This window comes from Salvelinus fontinalis, chromosome 15 (assembly GCF_029448725.1).
Source record: "Salvelinus fontinalis isolate EN_2023a chromosome 15, ASM2944872v1, whole genome shotgun sequence".
Classification (NCBI taxonomy): Eukaryota; Metazoa; Chordata; class Actinopteri; order Salmoniformes; family Salmonidae; genus Salvelinus; species Salvelinus fontinalis.
In genome coordinates this window covers 37,569,422-37,586,824 of record NC_074679.1, presented here as the reverse complement: position 1 = coordinate 37,586,824, position 17,403 = coordinate 37,569,422, and the positions used below count along the sequence as shown (strand labels likewise).

General features: G+C 43.1%; 1 protein-coding gene across 4 annotated transcripts in view; it reads right to left on the bottom strand.

The window, feature by feature from the left end:
• LOC129811910 (A-kinase anchor protein 6-like) overlaps positions 1-17,403 on the bottom strand; it is a 184,131-nt gene that overhangs the window by 38,276 nt on the left and 128,452 nt on the right. For all 4 annotated transcript variants that reach the window (XM_055863658.1, XM_055863654.1, XM_055863655.1 and 1 more), the window contains exons 10-11: positions 5,721-5,867; positions 2,074-2,289 (exon numbers count right to left, since the gene is read on the bottom strand). In XM_055863658.1, the coding sequence (XP_055719633.1) occupies positions 2,074-2,289; positions 5,721-5,867 (363 nt within the window). The remainder of the gene's footprint in view (positions 1-2,073; positions 2,290-5,720; positions 5,868-17,403) is intronic.

Below are 17,403 nucleotides of genomic sequence, written 5' to 3'. Positions count from 1 at the left end.
GAGGGAAAAGTACAGAGAAATCCTTGATGACAACCTGCTCCAGAGTGCTCAGACTGTGGTTGAAGGTTCATCTTCCAACAGGACAATGACCCTAAGCACACAGCCAAGACAATGCAGGAGTGGCTTCGGGACAAGTCTCTGAATGTCCTTGAGTGGCCTCGCCAGAGCCTGGACTTGAACTCGATCGAAAATCTCTTGAGACCTGGAAATAGCTGTGCAACGACGCTCCCCATCTAACCTGACAGAGCTTGAGAGGATCTGTAGAGAAGAATGGGGGAAATTCCCCAAATACAGGTGTGCCAAGCTTGTAGCGTCATACCCAAGAAGACTCGAGGCTGTAATCGCTGCCAAAGGTGCTTCAACAAAGTACTGAGTAAAGGGTCTGAATACTTACAGTACCAGTGAAAAGTTGACACACCTACTCATTCAAGGTTTTTTCTTTATTTTTACTATTTTTTACATTGTAGAATAATAGTGTAGACATCAAAACAAAAAAATAACAGATATGGAATAATGTAGTAACCAAAAAAGTGTTAAACAAATTAAAATATATTTTATATTTGAGATTCTTTTATGGGGTATTTTGTGTAAATTGATGATATTTTTTAAATAATTTGTTTAATCCATTTTGAATAAGGCTGTAACTTAACAAAATGTGCAAAAAGTCAAGGTGTCTGAATATTTTTTTGTATTTAAAAAAGAAGTGGTAGAAAAGAGGAAAATATCTTCCAACGATGTCAACTTTATTTCTCAACTCCTAATATTGAGAAATTTACACTCATTCGAGCCAATTACACTCACTGGAGTATCTGACATAGTCTTTGAAAAAGCATCCGCGAGTACCCATCGCGGCAAGTGCCGCTGGCTACTGGTAAACTTTCTTGACTTGGACATAAGGTTTTTGCCAATGTAACAAGTGTTGAATTTCATGTAATATAATTACGCAAAATCAGAATAGTTTCCATGTCTGATATTAGTGTACATTATTTTTGTTGTTGTGAGTGCCCCTTTTAAATGGCGCCCACGTCTTCTCCTTCTCTATTCTCCCTCATAAACATCCCATGCCCCCCTTACCTCTTCCCTTTCTACGGTATCCCTGTGGAAGTGGTAGGCTACTGTAAAATTGTCCCATGAAAATCATTATCATTATCAATACGTTAAAACACTTCTCAATGCATTTATATGGTCATTGCCAGTGTATTATATTGGTCTCCCACCATTCTAGTGTGATATATATGCACATCAGTCATCTATTAACTTTTTATCTGCTGATTTGGGAATGCTTTACATGCTAGCTAGTTACTGTACTTTTCTCTGTACATGTCGTCATTGGGCTGGCATGGCTATTCATGTCCCCTTTCGTTGTTCATTTGAACTTTGCAGAGGAGTTGGCGTATAAGGGCGGCACAGCATTTGTTTCTGGAAGTTTTTCCTGTCATTATCAGAGAGGAAACGATCAAGACCAACCCTGACCCTTCGGTCATCTCCACCGGTCACACCAACACATGGTTAACCTTTGTTTAACCAGCTCAACAGCTGTATTAGTCAACATATCGTTTAGAGATGCAGTGCCTTTCTAGCTAATAGTTAGCTATGTTAGCGCTTATACTTATACCCCAGTATAATTTTGGGGGTGTAAAATAATTAAACACCATCTACCAAATTCATTTTAAAATGCTGATTACTTCGCATTGCCTTTATCATTCACCTGATGACAAGATGAGGACAAATGTTTTGGGCTGACGCATGATGGGGGTCCCTGGGTCGCCGGTTTGCTTGGGGTCCCTGGGAAAGAAAAGGTTGAAGACCCCTGCAGTGTCTTTCTAAAGGAGCTGTCCCTACAGCCCAGACCAGGTAAAAGTTAGACCCAGATCAGTAGTAGTGTTATGACAGTGTTATGCCCAGGGGGCCTTCATCTACCCTGGATGTGTGTGTGTGTGTGTGTGTGTGTGTGTGTGTGTGTGTGTGTGTGTGTGTGTGTGTGTGTGTGTGTGTGTGTGTGTGTGTGTGTGTGTGTGTGTGTGTGTGTGTGTGTGCGTGTGCGTGTGCGTGCGCGCAGTGCTCAGTCTCTACCTTGAAGTGCTGCAGCTGGGTGGAGGCCTGCAGGTCCTGCTCTGCTTCCTGCCTCAGACAGGAGTTGAAGATGAACAGCTCTGTGTCTCTCAGCCACACCTTCAGATCCTTGATCCTGCCCTCCAGCCGGCCCAGCAGGCTGCTGGTATGAGGGGACAGGGCAGAGCGAGGGTCCTGGGATGGGCTGGTGCTCCCCACAGACTCCCCCAGGATCTTCTGAGGAGACCAAGAGGAGAGGAGGAAGGAGAGTTAGAGACTGTGACAGTATGTACAATCATTTCAGAGAGATACAGAGTACTGTTGTATCAATATACTGACAGCAGGTGGGAAATATACTGCAACATTATTGTGATCTGATAGCTCTCTCTGTTTGACACTTCTTTCCCTCCTGGCAATGCGACATTCTAGCAAACAGCTCATGAAGTCTTCCATTTCAATAAGCAAATAAATGTGCAGATGTTGTTACTGTCAACAAGTCTCAAACAGTGCTGATCATACCACGATTATTGCTACGTTCTAAAGATGAAGGCAGCTAATTCTGGACTTATTTTCAGTACAGCCGTATATTCAGCGTTGCCGCTCAGAGAATCACACAGAAAGGAGTAGATAACAATCAGAAGCACAAATACCCTCCAACGATTTCCCAAATAGGACTCTGCTGAGCAATTTCCCCCTCCTTCTATAACAGAGCAAACAGCACCACGCTGTGTATAGCCCCAGCCTGACAGACACTGGCTGTGACCAAAATAGCACCCTATACCCTAGATAGCGCACTACTTTTGACCAGTGCACTGGTCATAACTAGGGCACTATGAAGGGTATAGGGTGCCATTGGGGACTCGGCCACTGACATGTGAGTGAGTTCCCACCTGCCTGGGAAATGAGAGCTACGCTATAGCTACTTTTGGAGCCAGAGTGTCTGAGTCTCACACACACACACACACACACACACACACACACACACACACACACACACACACACACACACACACACACACACACACACACACACACACACACACACACACACACACGCAGGGGTTGAACTCTGTATGCAGAGGAGCCCAATTGTAGAGTGGCAATACACTCCATTATCCAATTAATACACACACTGGTTGGTTTAATTGGCAGTCCTTTGTGTTGGTGCTGTGTGCTGGTGGATGTTTTGCAAGCTGTAATGGAAACAGATGTGATTATGAGTGAGTGAGTCAGCAATGAAGTGGCCATTTTGGGGCTAGATCGCTGGCTGGCTGCACCAATTAAACACTGTGCGTGTTGATCCTCCATTATAGCTCCTTCTTTATTAGCCTCCACACCTGTGTGGCTGTCAGAGAACATGTTAATGGCAGACCAGAGTCTATGACTAGATGGATTTGACTTGCATGTTTTAGAGTCACTGTGAGAAACAAATGAGCACGTAATACTATAGTGGTGTGATGTGAAATGATGGAGTAGGAAGTGAAAAATAGGAGAGGACACCTAGCTTTAAGATATTGTCCGTGAGGTGATATGAGTCACACATATCCCTAAACAATTCCACTGATTGGGATTTTCAATATTGATTCCAATAGCGTTCCACTTTGATTATCTGTACCTCACAACTCCATAAGTGTCCTTTGGGCTTACTGAAGTGGCTGCCTCCCAGCAAAGAGCATCGTATTTGTTCCCTCCCTTAACAAGAATCCCTCCCTAACATTCTCTCTCTCTCATTCTGTTTCATTTTCTCTTCCCTCTCTCTCTCTCTCCTCTCCTCGTTTGAATATCGATAATTTGAAAGCACTCAATGAACTCCAGATATAGCCATTGTTTTTGCCCTGTGATGAACAGAGAGCTGCAGAGAGAAAGGTGAAACCAAATGCCCTTGGAGGGTCAGGGATACAAAAAAAAGGAATTTATTGCCACTTTATTTTGTTCTGGAACAGTTTGCAATCATAAATTCTTCATAAGCAGAATACTTCAGAGAATGGTCTGTCTTCATAAATATATACGACAGAGGACATCAATTTCATTTAATTCACAATTTGTGTCAGCACAGCAGATGCCAATGCCTGACTTGATAGGGTTGTTTAATATGCAATTGAGACGGCGTAATGTGCAGTGCAGGGAGCAGAAATTCGCAGATTAAACTCCCCGCACCACTGCCATTCCATTCTAGCGGCTCTCTGCCCGATGCCACTCACCACAGACCAAAGAAATATTCCTTCGCTAAACAGAACTTTGTTTATGCATGAGCATCCTGTTCAAACGTCACACATTTATTTGGGATCTCAGTAGAACTTTAATCAGCGCTGATTGCTGTGGTGGAAAAGAAAACGTGTTCGTTTGTTGTTTAATTTCCAAACAGCATCTCTTTAGCTTGGGAAAGGAATACATATGTTTATCTAGCTGAAACCAACCCACTCACACACACACACACACACACACACACACACACTCATCTCTTCTATGCGACAGTACGCAGTGTTTTAGGTCTATATATTCATGTGTTATAGAGAAAATATGTCTTGGAACTCACACATTACAGAAATGACAGCAGGTACATGTGTTTGAGTTGTTGGCATCTTGATCATTCTATGTTGTTAGATCTGTGCATGTCTGCGTCCTAATGGCACCTTATTTCCTATGAAGTCCATAGTCCCTATGGGCCCCTGGTCAAAAGTAATGCACTACATAGGGAATAGGGTGCCATTTGGGATGCACCTCATGTCAATCCCAGGGAGAGCGAGAGGGTGGATATGAGCAGAAGCTGCTTGGGGTACTACTGGGACAGGGATACGTCCTGGTAATTGAGAGACCAGCAATTATATTTCTCATGTTCAGAGATTAGATGAACAGTGATTAACCTAAAATTAGCCTCTAAGAGCAATGCACAGTTGAACCCCAGTCGGTCCGATAAGGATCAACAAGCCAGCCATACCGTACCATTAACAGGATCATCAAGACTAGAGCAGGCAGGCGTCTCCGATCCGATACCATCTCCTGCTTCCCTGGCTGATATCCAAGATGGGGATATAGCTGAGCTGCCCCCCACTAAGCAGGGCGGTGGGGGTGGATGGTGGGGGGTAGACAAGGCAGGGTACCTAGCTACTGTACTGTATTTGGTGTAGTGTTCATGTGTTGCATAGATAAGAGGGTTTGGGGGTGGAAGAAGGAGCCCCAGGCCTGTTCATCATTTCAGAGGCGTAGCAGCAAGGCTTTATCCTGATTCACTCACTTCAATTGAGCTGCTAGCCAGCTCCATCTCCACAGGGTTCCCTGCTAACCGAGAGAGGGCCAGCATCCCAACTGGCACCCTATTCCTGATGTAGTGTACTACTTTTGACCAGAACCCTGCACTATATAGGAAATAGGATGCCATTTGAGACACAGACAGGCTCTCAGGTGGGATATTGACCCGCATTAGTGCACTGGAGTCTGAACGGGACTGACTGGGGGACAGGCAGGGTGGGGGCCTGGGGCGCGTTCCTTTTGCTTTTACCTAAAAACAGCAGAACAACTGTTTTATTTATGCAGATAACAATGAGCTCCCAACAAGAAGGTCATATCATCATGTTGACCCATTCTGTCTCTTTTTCTGGATCCGGAGTATTAACAGTACAGAAGGTGGAGTAGTGTTACGGGGTGTGTGTGTGTGTGTGTGTGTTCACCTGCAGCTGGTCCCACTTCTGTGTCATGGCATTGACTCGCTCGTCAAAGTCCGGGGGGAGCTGTGCTCCGCTCCTCCGCAGGCTCTCGGCCCAGCCCAGGAGGTGTGTCTTCTTAGGGTGCCACATACTCATCTCTACACTGTTCCCCTGGGGACAGACACATGAGAGAGAGACATGGGTGAGACATTGAGGGACACTGTCTGCACACTACAGGGCGTACTGTAGAGGAGAGATACGCAGCACTGACTACATGCTTGTCATCTAGTGCACCGCGGAGCATAGAGATACAAACACAGAGATGTGGGTGAGAGTACATTTTAACCGCCCTAATTTCCACCATTCATACAGAAACCGGCACCTACAAAGAGCTAGTTAATTGCAGGAAAAGATGTCCGTTGTGAAAAGGCTATTTGCTATTTGAGACACAATTGGCACACATTGGAGTACATAGTGTATTGTAGAGTTGCTCACAATCCCCAGCACTGACTATGTCATTCATTAAACTGGTGAACACAGCAGTGCAGCCCCCCTGCTGCACACAAAGGCAAACAGATATTTAAAATAAAAAAGCTCTGATATTTTGTGCCATAAACTGAGAGTGTCTCTCTGTCTGTTTCTCTCTCTCTCTCGGTCTGTGTTTATTTCTCCACCAACAAGGTATCTTACTCAGAGAAGGAAATCAGAGCGAAATTCGTTCAACAGCATTACAACTGCACGGAACTCATATTTAGTGTACATAAACTATAATATTCTAAGATGGAATATGTTTTCGGAACTGACATTTTCAGTTTAACGGCTGAAGAAAAGCTTACTGTAACAGTACAAAATTGACACTCTTCAATCTCACATATTTTTGGTTAATTTCTCTCTTTCCCCTCCCGTTTCATTTTCTGCATCAATAGCTACTTGATTCTAGTTTTCGGTTGTCATTTATCATTACAGCCCAGCCACATTTAAATATTTAAATGTACTCCTGTTTTTTCCTTTTTTTAACTGTCATCAGTCCAGAAACCATTTTTCATTGTCGCTTTTTTTTTGATGGAGATGGTATCCCACTTCCTCTGAAGCCATTCATCCCTTTCAGATTTTTAATAGCGCCGCATGTAAAAGTAAATGTGTTACCATCTAACTATCAGGAAATGATCCAATTTATTTGTTGACAGCAAATATTGATTTTCCGAGTCTTCTTTTGTTTAAAAATGGCACATCATTGATGGAAAGTCAAAACATTACAGGAGAATAAAGTAGATAAGTGATTAAAATGCATGAGATCCAGAACTTTGAGATTAATGCTGAGAAGGATCTTTGATCAAATACACTGAACGCACTGGTGAGTTATAGCCTCCAGTCTCTGTCTAAGCTAGAATAGCCAAGGATCTGCATACCTTAACTTTGTGAAATAGCTCTGGTAGGATCATAGGACGAAGTTATGAAACATGTAACATAGTACGCCTGTACAATTGCTGTCGTGATGTGAAATTATACTCCATTTTTTTGTGTTGAACACAACATTGAAGCCCATTTTCATGACTTGGTGCTAGATGAGGCCGCGCTTTAAGAAAATAGTGTCTAACTTAGTTGGAGTGACGGGTCCTTGAGGGGTTGAGAGAAAGAGAGAGAGGGGGCGTGGTGGAATGAAGTGGGGGGTAGGGGGGTGGAATGGAAAAGAACTGTGTGCTCTCCAAAAAAGAGAGTCACATGAAAATAGATGAGGAAAATCAACAAGCAATCATAACTTTAATTCATTCCACATATTAATGAGTACGAAAGACTGGAAATGTCAGCAGAAATGCAGTCATACATGAAAACATTTAATGCATTTTTGTAGATTCATCTTATCCATTAAATGAAAGTTTGTTCAGAGTCTGTAACGTGTTGAGACAACAGAAGTAAGACTCCATGAAGTGAGTCGGATGCCTCCGTATTTAAATGAATTTATACACAGTTATATAGTTAACACATTACTGCCAGCCACCACGAACCAGCCTCTATGAAAACTCACAGTTAACATCCAACAAAGTACAATGGACTCTGCAGCTAGCTGCCAAAATCATACCAATATACTGTTTATTGGTACAACAATAACACACTAATAACAGGTGTATTGTGCATATACATCATCATACAATCTAAATATATATATTTTTAAAGGTGAAACATTACCACATATTAAATCATAAAGATGACATTAATAAAACAGAATATTCACATATTCCAGTGCTTGTAAATACTAAGCTTGTAAATCTCAATGCTTATAAAGCCTAGCAATGGAATGGGCCACCTCTAACTCATAAAATAGTGTGCTGTGGTGGTAGAGATTGACTCAAGAGAATCCTCAGTGGGGAATGTGTTCTCTTTAACCAACAAAGCCTTAAGAAAACAAAGAAGACAAATATGATAATTACTTCATCAATTTAGGGTGGGGGGCATCCTCACTACCTACAATTTGCTGTTGACAGTGTCAAAGGAGAGGAAGACAGGGGCTGGGGAGAGGAGAGAGAAATCCTCCATTGAAGAGAGAGAGAGAGAGAGAGAGAGAGAGAGAGAGAGAGAGAGAGAGAGAGAGAGAGAGAGAGAGAGAGAGAGAGAGAGAGAGAGAGAGAGACTGCAGCCTCTACAGCTGATGAGAGAGGGGCTCTGTCTCCCTGATAGATAGACAAGCTCCAGCCATGAAAGAACAGGAAGAAATATTCAGTGTGTACTTAAAGAGAAAAAGGAAAACATCAAACCCTTGATTCAGATATAATTCTAGACTGTTTATGCAAAATGGAAGCACTAACACTAAGTTGTTGAGTTGTTTTGTGTGTGTGTGTGTGTGTGTGTGTGTGTGTGTGTGTGGGTGTGTGTGTGTGTGTGTGTGTGTGTGTGTGTGTGTGTGTGTGTGTGTGTGTGTACTGAAAATCACCCCGTTGAAAAAATTCTGCTCAAACGGGTCTGGAACAAAAGGCCTTGAAACACTGTTAATTGTCACCATGGTGACCAGAAGAATAAGCCATTTTACAACTGGTATAGAAGGCTCACATTGAGCTCACAGTGAGTCAAGCATTTTTCTTTTTTCCCCTGCTTAGTGTTTAAGAACAAGGTGCCCAGTCACTCTGGGGTCTGCTACAGACACAGGAGAATTTCCACCGGCCATTCCAGATTTCATCTAGTGTGCAATCTTTCTGTTTTTAATGAGACACGCAAGAGAAGAATAAACCTTTACATCGTAAAAGAAAATCATTTTAAAAGGAGCAAACAAATTGAACAAACAATATGATCATTCAGGGAACCATGAATTGGGAGAAAAGATTGAGTCAAGAGTAGGATGCTATAGGCACAAGGAACCAAGGGAATTCTGCCCCTGTCATAACTGTGGACAGTGGTGATAACAATAGACGAGCAGACACGCAGTTTCAAGACATTTCTGCCTCCCTCTTTCCCTCCTTCCCTCCTTCCATCCAAAGAGGATGCATTACACAGATTTCCAAAGTGCTAATGAGAAATACAAGAGGATCAATAGACAAAGAAGTGCCCAGTCAGCCCACAGATTGAAAAAAAGAAAAAAGGAACAGCGGGGTCTTTTACAGAAAATGTTTCATGTTAGAAAAAAAGACTTGCTGCTGGACATGTACGGGGCTACAATAGCTTCTCCTTTACAATTCTATGATCAGGGTCAAAATAATATTCTTCTTTTGTTTTTAACAACTGCTCTCAGTTGGACATTATTGTTGAATAATCGTTGGTCCTGTCCCTACGTCCCTACGTCTCTCTCTCTCTCTCTCTCTCTCTCTCTCTCTCAGTGGTGACCCCATAGGCAGCCCATGTCTAATGCCATTCAGTGACAAACAAAGACAGTCTTTATCCCAGCCCTGGGTCCTAAGCTCAGCTGCATGCAGTGTGGAGGAATCTGAGAGAGCGCGAGAGAGGGGAGGGGCGGGAGAGAGGTCCTCAAAACCTCAGCCCACGCTGCTCCACTCCTCTCTTTTCTCTCTTCTTTACCAGATTTTTCTTTACCAGACAAACACAGGAAACAATGCAATCAGCCAAGACCACAATGTTTTAGTGAGTGAGAAAAAAAAAACATGGATGGCTATGGAGCTTTGGCTCTGCCTGGCTGGACCTCAGTGACAAGGCCAAGAAGGAGTGTTTGGCTGGGTGGTAGGCATCGCTAAGCAGCCCAGTTTGTTTAATCACAAGTGCATATCCTACAGGAAACTATAAACCAGCCAGCAGAACACACTGGGAGGGTTGTTAAACTGCCACCTGTGTAGTTTAATAGATAATCATTCAGGGTAAAACACTGCATAAGAGCAGTATACTGTAATAACTTTGCTTCACAATTTGCCATGTAAATGAATATCACACTGGCCTGATCAGTATAAATGTGTTACCTTTGATGGAGATGGGGGGAAAAATTAAAATCTGCAGTGTCATTTAAAATTGGCAGAACTGGCCGAGTAAATTACATTTGAGGATTTTGAATGGGTTTCTTTCTTCTAGCTTATTCCATTTGCATTAGCTGAGAAATCATATTACATAGCCCATGCATTGTTAATTGGTCCTTTATTGCATTATCCATGATATAAATTAAATGACAAATATTAAAATGAATTGCAAATCCACTAATAGAAGATCATAAGACAATCTTTTTTAAGTATTACTCATTAATAATTGAATTGTAATTATATCACCAGCGGTCTGCACTGCAATGGAGCAGACATTTTATATATCCATGTGGAAGGTTTTCCCTTCCCAGTCCCTCTCCTCTCCTATTCTCTCCTCTGCTTTCCTCTCCTCTCCCTCCAGTGGGGCCGTCTTATTGTGACTGATGTGGGGGAATCATGGAGATTAATTTAGACCCTATGGAATGATGGAAGCGAAGGAGGGAGGGAGGGAGGGAAGAGAGACGTTTTTTCTTTGGTCCTCTTTCTAGACGCCTTGCGTCCTCCCTGAAAAAGACCAGTCTCCTACGCAGGCTGAGGAGCTCTCTCTCTGATACAGAGCAGCCCCTAGAAAAGTGACTCCTTTGTCAACAGAATACAAGAGAAAGTTTATTTTGTGGAGGAGGACCATGGAGAGAGAGAGAGGGGGGAACGAGTGAAAAAAAAAAAAATCCCTCCCTCCGTTTTCTCTCTCTGTCTCAGTCCTAACCAAGCATTTCTTAGCAGACAATTAAGTGTTCCTATTTAAAGATCATTAAAAAGCCTTCCTTGGAGCGACTAGGAGCCCGGCTGACTGAAAATAGTTAAATTCCTCCTTTTAGCCCTGTCCATCCATGGGGGAGGAGAGTGAGAAAGAGAGAGAGAGAGAGAGAGAGAGAGAGAGTTGGTGGGGGGGGGGGGCTGAATTGAACCGAATGAAAAGAAGCAGTTGGAAAATAGCTGCAATCATTTAATGCAGATGACCTCTGACAGAGTGGCCGCTCCTCTCTTTCCTCTCCTCGCTCACTCTCACTCCTTCCTGTCTCTCTCCCTCCTCTCTCGCCGTCTCTCTGGCAGCCAGAATTTGCATGGGCTCTGTGCGCAGAGGAACAATGTAACCTAAATGGTAGACAATCTTTATTCTAATGAAGTGGGTGTCAAGGTCAATGTAAAACTGTGATGATAAATGGCGCACCACTAGGCACCGGGAGTCACGCAGGCATTATGCTGCTTTCACATTAATTGTAGAGTGAAATCCAGAGTGAATTCCCCTATACAAAAAGGCCTGCTGTTGGCAGGGAGGGAGCAGGGTGGAGGCAGGGGGGTTGGAGAAGAGGCGGCTGGGAGGGAGGGACTCTATGGACGGGAAGACGATGCTGTAATGTCTGGGAAGGGAAGAGGACATCCGTGGACATCTATGCTGGGATTGTGCCTAAGGTATTTGACAGGCCGAGCACTGAGGGTCACAGTGCTCTATAATGAGATACTGAATGTGTCTTATAAAAGTCAGATGGTTGAAAATGAATACATTGTCGAAGACGCAAACAAATCACCGTGAATTGTGACAGCATGGAGTAATGAAAAGATAAAGTATTTTATGTGGCCATTTTTGTAATGTCTGCTCACTTCTCATATAGTCATATATCTACTGATTATATAGAGTACATGCACCTATACTTCTAGGAGGCAATATGCTTCAGCTAAAGGGGAAATAGGTCTAACACCATCCATCCATGCATGGAAACCCCTGATACAACAGGAACCTTGAGCTAACACAGAACAGTTCGAGTCAGAATCACCGAAGCCTGCTTTCCCTTTATGATGACTGACAGAACAAAACCTTCTAAACGCACCACCAACATCCCCCTAGGACCAGATGAAATCCTGATTAATAGAACAGCGTTGAAAAAGACCCCAAAAAAATCTTTACAACGCTGTTACTTGACCCTGGTAGTGTTATATTCAATATTTCTCCTCAGTCTGAGTGAGTGTCTTTGAAGGACTGCTGGAGCTGCTTCTACACATTTCCTCAAACAGCAGGTGAGACAGAGGGCGTCCCTGAGGAGTTCTACAACACTGCAATGCTGGCTCAGAGCTGGGGAAACTACTTCACAGAGCAGAGAACGCACCTCCAAACTGAAACTCTCACAACCCCAATACACCTAGAGTATTACAAGTTCCAAGCCCTGACACTTTTATGTGGGAGCTTAAAGTGATTTAACATTTCCATGTGTTTTTAAAAATGTTAAAACCCATCACAGTTTTTTGGGGTATTTTTCCAAAACCCGCCCCAAAAAATAAAAGAAACAAAAACAATGAAAATGTTGAAATGTTTATATGAGGATGGAGCAACATGATGCAACAATTACATTGGAAATTAGGATCGGCTCATAGCTTTGTGTAATTTCTGTGTTCTGAAGCATGGAAATGTAATCTGTCATTAATTAAGGAATGTTTTCTCCGTTCTCTGGCTTGGTATCATTTTTCTGTGTGTGTCTGACTGTCAGGTTGGCTGGAGCTTACTTTAAGTGGAAGACATAGTGTGCATCCCAAATGACTCCCTATCCCCTATTATAGAGCACTACATTTGACCAAATCCCTATGGGCCATGGTACCACATAGAGAGTAAAGCGCCATATGAGATGCATACAGACAGTGTTTCGGGGGATCTGGCTGGCAGATTAATCCTGGGGTGTAATCATTCGTCCAAGCAGTTGGAAAACTGAATGTTTTCAACTAAAACAAGTTTCTATTAGACAAATTCAGTTAGGTCCCGCCACGTTTTGTTTGCTTCCGTTCAATAAATGTTTCGCAACAGAATCGGCGTACCCCTGTAGTGGTGCTCTGTATACAGGATATGTCTGCTTGAGACTACATCCTGGTCCTTTTGTAATGCACTATGTTATGACCAGTGTCCATATGGCTCTAGACAAAAGTAGTGCACTATTTAGGTAATAGGGTGTCATTCCGGACACCAAGTAGTGCACTATATAGGGAATAGGGTGTTATTTCAGACACAGACCGGCAGGTTTACGCTCTTATTTGTAATGAGCCAGCCATCGTCATCCTATAGTAGCTTCAGGGTGGGGAAGGAAGGCTGGCCGTCCCCACCCTGATTAGAATGTCACTGCTGACTTGGTGGCTAACAATGAATACAGCAGCAGCAGACAGCACCTTGGGAAACTTTCTGATATTCAAATATACTGGAAAAAGTCACGCTGTAGCTCCGTTTCTGCAGTATGCTTCATGGTTTGTTTCTACATGTTGTTTGTTATTGAATTGGGGAGGGGCTCCATCGAGAGAGAGAGAGAGAGAGAGAGAGAGAGAGAGAGAGAGAGAGAGAGAGAGAGAGAGAGAGAGAGAGAGAGAGAGAGAGAGAGAGAGAGAGAGAGAGAGAGAGCGAGAGAGAGAGAGAGAGAGAGAGAGAGAGAGAGAGAGAGAGAAAGAGAGAGAGAGAGAGAGAGTACAGAAAGTGCAGGGAAGTCTATAGGGCAGGTGTTTGTCTGTTACTGGCTAGCTGCGCACTCTGAGGCCTTGCTTGGCCGTTCTGTCCACCGTTTTGGAGCGTGGCCAACAAAATGAAAGGAAAAAGAGACAACCGTGTTGTTTGCCTTGCCATTCAGAGCAGCTAACAGTTCTCTTCAGAAGTAATGAAAGAGGGCCAAGATTACATCACTACATCAAAATGCCATTAAAATCATCCTTCAGCCTAAAAGCAATCCGAAATCAAGCAAACCATCTCTAATATGTCCCCTAATATGTTGGTGGTATACCGCCACAGTGCATTCTCCCTTTCCCTCTGCCCATTGCAAACTTCAGTGCCATGGAAGTTTTTGCTAACAATTAGAGTAGCAAACCCAACCCCCCACCAATGCTTTCATGCTGTATGAGTAAACTTTGCAAAGTTCCCACAGTGCTTCTTCTGGATGAAATGCTAATGCTGCTCCATTGCCTAGCTACAGGGAAATGCTCTTTTTTTTCAATGGGCTAACAGAGAGAGAAAGAGGAGGGAGAGAGAGTGAAGAGAGAGACGAGAGGGGTAGAGAGAGAGCAAGACGGAGAGAGAAGAGAGAGGACTAAAGAGACTCACAGAGAAAGCGAGAGAGAGAGAGAGAGAGAGAGAGAGAGAGAGAGAGAGAGAGAGAGAGAGAGAGAGAGAGAGAGAGAGAGAGAGAAAAGACAGGGGATAGAGCATAGAGAAGGGTAGAGAGATAGGACATAAGCTGCTACTAGTTTTCAGAGGCATGGCCCAGAAAAGAAACAGCAGGCTTAGGAATTCTCCCTGGGTATCGGGGTCTAGCCACCACCACCAGTCAGCCACCACCAGTCAGTGACCAAACCACCAGCCCCCCATCCATCCATCTATCCCTCCATCCCCATCCCCATCCACTATCCAGTAAACCCTCCACTCTCCCACTCCCTCTCAGAGTCTGTCATGCCTGCCAGCCACCAAAGCTCTCAGCATATTGACTCAACCTGTTTGCCATTCTATGAGTAAAAGACCAAATAGACTTTAAAACATCACTAATACTGAACATGGATGGACATGGTTTCTGTATGAATTGCAGACAAATTGAGTCAGATTTTCTGGGTTACATGCTATTTCACCAGGATTGGATATGAAATACCAACCGTTAGTGCATGTTGAATTACAGGCAGGTTTATATACTGTATTCTAAAATGATAGCAATGTCTGGTAACACTTCATTTGGATAGTCCATCTGTAGACGCTCTACAGACCATCTACACATTATCAGTAACATTTCAACAATCTACTAGCTCTAACCCTAACCCTAATCAAAACCCTAAACTTAACTCTTACCCTAAACCTTATTTTAAACCTAACCTTAACCTTAGCAAGCAGTTGCTTATCAACAGATTGTTTGTTGATAGTATGACCATCTGTAGAGCATGTATAGATGGACAATCCGGACGATCCAAAGAATGTGTGACCCAATGTAGTGTGTTGTCTGGACCTCATGTATCATTCCCCCTCTCATTCAGCATGAATACATGTAAATGATCATTTCTGAAGGGGCTGTTTTCTCTTCTCTCTGAGAGTCTAACCTTTGCATTAGCAGCACTGTGTTCTCTCTCTCATAGCCCTGTCTCTCTCCTGGGTGTGAAAATCACTAGGGCTGCGTTCAACCGCAGTGTTATTGATGAAAAAGCAACGAGCCGGTCGGGGCAATGCTTTATTAATTAATCTCCTAATTCCCAGGCCTGAATTTAGCCCAACTAGACAGACTTGTAAATGATATGCTTTTCTCTTGTCAACAAAGATATTTGTATTTCTGAATTATGCATATGGTATAATGGGACTCCATCAGAAGTGCTGACAACAAAATATTTGGAAACTACAAAATTCACAATCTCAAGGGCTTCAATTCCCTACTTCCTGCCTAGATTTTATGAACTGCCAACGAAGCCTATATTTGATATGTAGAAGGTTATCTGTCAAGTCATTTTAGGCCTGCTACTGATGTCTTGGAATAAACAAACAAACACACACAAGAAAGCCTTCAAAAACCCAATTAGCCTACCTAATATTTGGCAAAATACAGCATTATACACAGGTCTTTGAGCACACTGCAGATCCTATAACCCTATATGTAGCTTATTTTATATGTCATTCTATATGGATTATTTGTGTAATTCTATGTGATCAACGATATGTTCAGGGTGGGTCACAAAGCACTGGTTCGAGGTCTCTTACCCAAACTTTCCCCTCCCACTGTCTAACCTTGCCATGTAAAGTGACTGGCTGGTTGATGGGAGAAAGTGTGCCATCTGGTGGCCGGCTCAGAGTACCGTCTGAAACGGAGGTCCTCTCTCCCACCTCAACAATCTGACTGGATCAATCTATGAGTCTCTATTCTAACATCAAAAAACTGGGCGTGTATTCAGATGCCAATCCTGTTTAGTGACCACACAAGACCTACTCTTTCTCATCAAACCTGCTCTCATTCAGAGGGGCATATATAAATATACATACATTATAGAAAGTACCATTTAAACGGGTTAACCCTCGCAAGGCTGCAGGCCCAGACGGCATCCCCGGCCGCGTCCTCAGGGAGGGCAGGTAGTTTGCACCCGGTGATGTGTTGTGCAGACCTCACTACCCTCTGGAGAGCCTTCCGGTTATGGGTGGAGCAGCTGCCGTACCAGGCGGTGATACAACCCGACAGAATGCTCTCGATTGTGCATCTGTAAAAGTTTGTGACAACCACCTGAGCCACTGCCTGTTCATCCCGCTATCATCCAGAAGGCGAGGTCAGTACAGGTGCATCAAAGCGGGGACCGAGAGACTGAAAAACAGCTTCTATCTCAAGGCCATCAGACTGTTAAACAGCCATCACTAACATTGAGTGGCTGCTGCCAACATACTGACTCAACTCCAGTCACTTTAATAATGGGAATTGATGTAATCAACTTATCACTAGCCACTTTATATATAATGTTTACGTACCCTACATTACTCATCTCATATGAATATACTGTACGCTATACCATCTACTGCATCTTGCCATCTTGATGTAATTAAATGTATCACTAGCCACTTTAAACAACGCCACTTTATATAATGTTCTCATACCCTACATTACTCATCTCATATGTATATACTGTACTCTATACCATCTACTGCATCTTGCCTATGCCGTTCGGCCATCACTCATTTATATATTTTTATGTACATATTTGTAGTCATTCCTTTACACTTGTGTGTATAAGGTAGTTGTTGTGGAATTGTTAGGTTACATTACTTGTTAGATATTACTGCATGGTCGGAACTAGAAGCACAAGCATTTCGCTACACTTGCATTAACATCTGCTAACCATGTGTATGTGACAAATACATTTGATGTGATTTGATGTATTCTGTATGTATACTGTGCACAGAACATGACTGGTTAAGCCAACAGTACCCAGCTAGCACAGTAGATCTGGGGCGATTCCGGCTCACGTCATGTGGCCCGAGTGTGGCCCGCCTTCAGCAGTATTATTTATGGTTAGGATGCTGGAATTGAGCTCGGACAAATTCCGGTGTGAGTTATCTGGCCCAAATGTATTACTTGGGGCTCGGGGCGATTGTGGCTACTCTCTGGCAGATGATTACACGGGCTGCTTTATATAATTAACATTTCATTATTTATTTATTTTTCCATACTTTCTTATTGTTTCTGTGACAAAAAAAATTACATTTACATTTAAATTAAATGATTTAAGAGTCTTTCCTGTTTAAGTTGAATTTTAGTATTTTGATACTTTGTGCAAGGCAA